The sequence below is a fragment of the Procambarus clarkii genome, chromosome 43 (genome assembly GCF_040958095.1).
Source record: "Procambarus clarkii isolate CNS0578487 chromosome 43, FALCON_Pclarkii_2.0, whole genome shotgun sequence".
NCBI lineage: Eukaryota > Metazoa > Arthropoda > Malacostraca > Decapoda > Cambaridae > Procambarus > Procambarus clarkii.
Genome location: NC_091192.1, coordinates 18,028,719 through 18,033,527, shown reverse-complemented (window position 1 = coordinate 18,033,527; position 4,809 = coordinate 18,028,719). Strand labels below are relative to the sequence as shown.

The 4,809-nt window shown below is 46.3% G+C and overlaps 1 protein-coding gene across 1 annotated transcript in view; it reads left to right on the top strand.

Moving 5' to 3' along the window:
• Positions 1-1,578: 1,578 nt before the first annotated feature.
• Positions 1,579-4,809, top strand: part of LOC138373667 (probable inactive protein kinase DDB_G0270444) — an 11,299-nt gene continuing 8,068 nt past the window's right edge. Inside the window, exon 1 of the mRNA XM_069340013.1 lies at positions 1,579-1,620. Coding sequence (XP_069196114.1) covers positions 1,579-1,620 — 42 coding nt within the window. The remainder of the gene's footprint in view (positions 1,621-4,809) is intronic.

Here is a 4,809-nt window from a genome sequence, read left to right as displayed (position 1 = left end):
TTTGGGTGAGGTGATATGATACAACAGTTTTGGATGAGGTGAACAAAACTTTCAACACAGGATAGAACACGAAACAATGGGTATTGAAGGTAAGAATGGAATTAATTGCAGAGGGCCTATTGGCCCATATTTCTTGATGCTTCTATATTGGAGCGGAGTCTTGAAGTGGGTAGAATATAGTTGTGCATTAATTGGCTGTTGATTGCTGGTGTTGACTTCTTGATGTGTAGTGCCTCGCAGATGTCAAGCCGCCTGCTATCGCTGTATCTATCGATGATTTCTGTGTTGTTTGCTAAGATTTCTCTGGTGATGGTTTGGTTGTGGGAAGAGATTATATGTTCCTTAATGGAGCCCTGTTGCTTATTCATCGTTAATCGCCTGGAAAGAGATGTTGTTGTTTTGCCTATATACTGAGTTTTTTGAGGCTTACAGTCCCCAAGAGGGCATTTGAAGGCATAGACTTCTAATACTATTACTTCTTTCTATTACTATTTTGAAGATATTCTCCTCCACGATGGGGGAACAAGTGTAGTTTGGGTGTGGTTGATCACGCTCTCTATCAAGAATCATGCTTTTTAATCGTAGTCTGTTTAGGACTTTTCCCGCTCTGGCAGCCCAAGAGTTTCCGTTGTTTTGGCCAAGTCCAACAACCAAGGCCTGTCATACTGGGACTGGATCAGGGGAGATAATTATTTTACTGATAATCGTAGCTGTTATTTTAGTTATTTTTTCTTGGAGAGAGGGCAAACTAGTTTCCAATCTTGGAGTTTCAAGCCTGGTCCTCATTGGGGCTTCCAGGCCCGCTTTCATAGCATTGTTTTGTGATACTTCAAGCTTTTTCCACTGTTGTTGTGATAGGCTTGTGAGGGCAGGTGCGGCATAGTCGATCACTGATCTGAGCTCTGCTCCTTGGGCCTGCCTCTCAACTGTCAATCAACTGTTACTAACTACTATTTTTTTTTGTCCCACAATACACCCAAAAAAATTCCCACAATTTTGTGTGCAGCCCTTGCACATTCCATTGCAGAATCTTTAATTCTCTAGATTGTTGGAACTTGCTGATATTACCGTGGTATCCATTGAGTCATATGAACTCGCCATGGAAGTGGAAATTGCAGTTAAGTGTCTTGGTGTACTTGAAACTGACTCATCCAGGTCGCTTTCAAAAGTACTGGACTCTTGTTGCTTTTTAGGAGAGTGTTTCCTGCCAAGCGTTTTTGAAGGTGAGGATATTGTTTTTTCAAATTTCTTTAGCTTGTGCTCAATTGTCTTTTGAGTCTCTGTGGTTGGCTTGATACAGTGTTTCGACAGCAAACTTTCGACCAATTCCGTGACCATGGCCTTAAGCGTTGGCCAGAGGGTGTCCAGTTGTGCGGGAACACTACTTACTGCTATGCTAGTTTGGGGGCCTGTTTACTCTTTGGCCTTTATCAGTGGAAACTCGGACACTCTTACCATCACTGCCCCAAGTGTGCTTACTGGATGCAATGGGCGAGCGATTACATTGAACTATTTTCTTGTGGCCCCCAGCCATCCCTCTGTCCTGAACGGAGGCCTTCACACCCTCCACCATGGCCGATGTTGGAGGGCCATGTGCCTCCTCCACCTTGTTTAGTCCTGGTAAGCTCCACGCAATTTTTGTGGGCAGGGGAGCTGCTATATGTTTTGGTTGGGGCTTCTGCTCTGTTGTAAACATGGGGGGGGGGGGGGGGGGGTTCGTTTGGATCCTTTTAAGCCATTTGAGGCATCTTAAGTTTCATGCATGGTGTGCCTTGGAGCAATTTGGGTACTTGGCTTGGACGGGCTTGTTTGCCTTCTGTTTATCAAGGCATATTTTCGGGTCGTGGGGCTGGCTGCAGACTCCACACCTCAGTGGGCGTTGGCAACTGTCTTTGTGATGTCCAAATCTCTGACATCTGAAGCATCTGAGGGGCTCTGGGGTGTAAGGCCTGTGTTGGAACACACCCCAATTGCCAAGATCAAGCTTCTCTGGAATGCGTCCTTTTACTGTGAGAAGGACTTGTCGGGTTTCCTGCTTTGTGGATTTTACCTTGCATCTTTCTGCTGACACCATATAATTCAGTTTTTCGAAATGCTTTAGGGCCATGTGCAAGGGATAGTGGAGGACAACGATTTTCCTTATTTTGTCCTCTATCTTGAGTTCATCGCATTTCCTGTAATTTTTAAGAATAGTTACATATGTCTCGTCTTTGGGCCTCAGAATATATTCGCCTCTAAGGTTTGGCTTTGCTCTGATCTTGAGCTGGGGGTACTCTTTTTCAAGGTCCACTTCAGTAGTGTATGAGGACTTACCTTCAGCATGCTGCACCTTGAAGACTGGTAGTGCGGATTTGTCTGGATAGATGGAGTGCTCATCGGTAGAGGCATCTTTTCTTGATAGATGGTAGTGGAGTGGTCTGTCTTGTTGGCTTTAGTCACAGGATGGTAAATGCCATCACTGTCAGAACTTCAACTGGAGAGAGTCTTCCTTTTGTGATTGGGAGAGGCAACGTTGGTTCCAAGACAATTAATCTGGTGGTCCATTCTATCGTCCGGATGCTAACTGTAGAGTAATGAGTCTGTCGTGTGACGGTGACCTGGGATGTGGAGGGAGCTTACAAGGAGAAATCTAGACATTTACAAGTGTGGGTACACCTCACTCTACGATTCACCTAACCCCCTTAATCGTGGAGAGCGCTGAAGGATAGGGTGAGGTAATTGTTGCCTGCGTCCAGCTTCTAGCTGTATGCCAGATCTTCCATCTTCCATCTGGGTCAATGGAGGACCATCGAAAAGCAATATTCTCGTGTTACGGACCCGAGCCCAGCGTCGTAACACGGAGCTGTGACGACCACGCCATCTGTGAGTCGACTCCCGAAACCCCCTCCAAATGGACGGTGCCATCTAGTGAGGACAGGATATACCGGCCACAGGGGTTGGATTCCCGTCTTAATCAGCTCGTGACATAGCCGCTGCTGACCTCTGGTGAGGTGACGCTTAGACAGCAACGCCATCTATGGAGTGGATAGGTGGGCATTTGTGTCTAAGCCTGTAAGTGAGGTACCCTGGGGTGTCCCTAGTACTGATGACGTGTCTGATTGCAGAGTCGACCTGGGACTGCTGGATTGGACGATGGGCAGTCTACCCAAGGCAGCCATAGTATCTCCACGTGTTTGCTGCAGAAGCTGTGAGTCACTCCCCGGATGAACACTGTTGTGTTAGCCTGCCTGTGATGTGGCAGAACCAGGAATTGTCGTACCCGGGGCTGACTGGTGGAGAAGACTAGTCACTGGGGTGTTGAGAGAGGAGAGTGATCAGCGGAATCACACGAGGCTCCTGCCTAGGGCTCGCAACCCTAGTATCGGTCGTGGAGTGGCCTACGCAGCAGAGCTGATTGGAACCTGCCAGCTACAGGCTGGATTTGTGGTTGAAGGCCTCCACGACGGTGCACCCAGTGGGACTGTGATTTGGCTGGCCTGTGGCCAGGGTAGACTCGCCTAGGGAATCTAAGGATTCATCGTGAGGCCACAAGAAGAGAACCAGGGCTACTCGTCTTGAGCACCGTGAAACATCCTGAGTCTTCGGAAGAAGAAGTTATTGTACATAAGTGTAGTCATAGTAACCGCGTGTGACTGTTTATATATTTATTTATGGTGGTGGAATAATTATATATTTAATTTAGTGCAGTTTTATCCCTTCCCCTTTAATTTACTTGCGTTACGGAACACACCCCTTGAAAGCCACTACTAGCTTGGGGCCGGATACCCAAACTCTAATAACATCAGAGAAAGAACCCAGTTGCGACCCAATAGGGCCGTAACAGCTCGGAGTCTAATTCATCTGGATGTTGATTACCGGTGTCAGCTCCCGAATGAACACATCCTCAAGCATACGAAGCCTTCTCCGATCGACGGTGCGTGTGATTACTGTCGTATCTTTCACTATGTCTTTGTAACACAGAGGAGACGGGGGTATCGGCTCTACCTTCGTCCTTATCCGCCCGTATTATATTTACTTCAACTTAATTCCAAGGGACCCCCAGAGTTACTCTAGCCGAATCCTGCGACACGTGGTCTTAGCCGCTCGATCGGCTAAGATTCTACAGACCCCGTGACGTGATCCTAGACGTCTAGCAAACTCAAGGATCGCCTTCTGCTGCCACCACCAGACCATTAGCCAGAAGCGTCAATTAATCGGGGTCTGGATCAATTAATCGATCATTAAAACCTTGGGGCGTGATCCCCAAATTACTTGAAAAAGGGGGGATGAATCTACATTAAGTGTGGGAAATTATAGCAAACATAGGGATATATGATAAACTTTGCTAGGCTTGCGGCCCAACTAAAACTCAGACTCATGGAGACCACGTGACAAGGACATGCAACACATTCATGGAAATAATAAAATACAGAGAACAAGCTAGATGATGCTGGCTGTAATAAAAACTAGGTTTGTTTTATTGGCAGAATGTCAAGGATGACATTGGTTGGGGAGAGGATGGTACACGGATGTGAACTTCGTGAAGTTTCGTGTTACGCTCCCGGATGACTGAAAGTTCAGTCTGTAGTATAATTTTTTTTTTATGTTTTGCATTATGTGTTTCCGGTTCTAGGGAACACACGGGGTTGGCTAATGAAGAGACAAGGAATTATAATAGCTAGTTTTTGCTGTTAGATTAGGGATATTTTATTTAGCTATATCAGTCAGGTGTAGGATGTACGTTTCCTGATGTTGGACGATTGCTGCCAGTTGACAGCCAGGAGTTTCATGAATTTGTTAATGTTTACTTGTGATTTTGCTGTACAATCT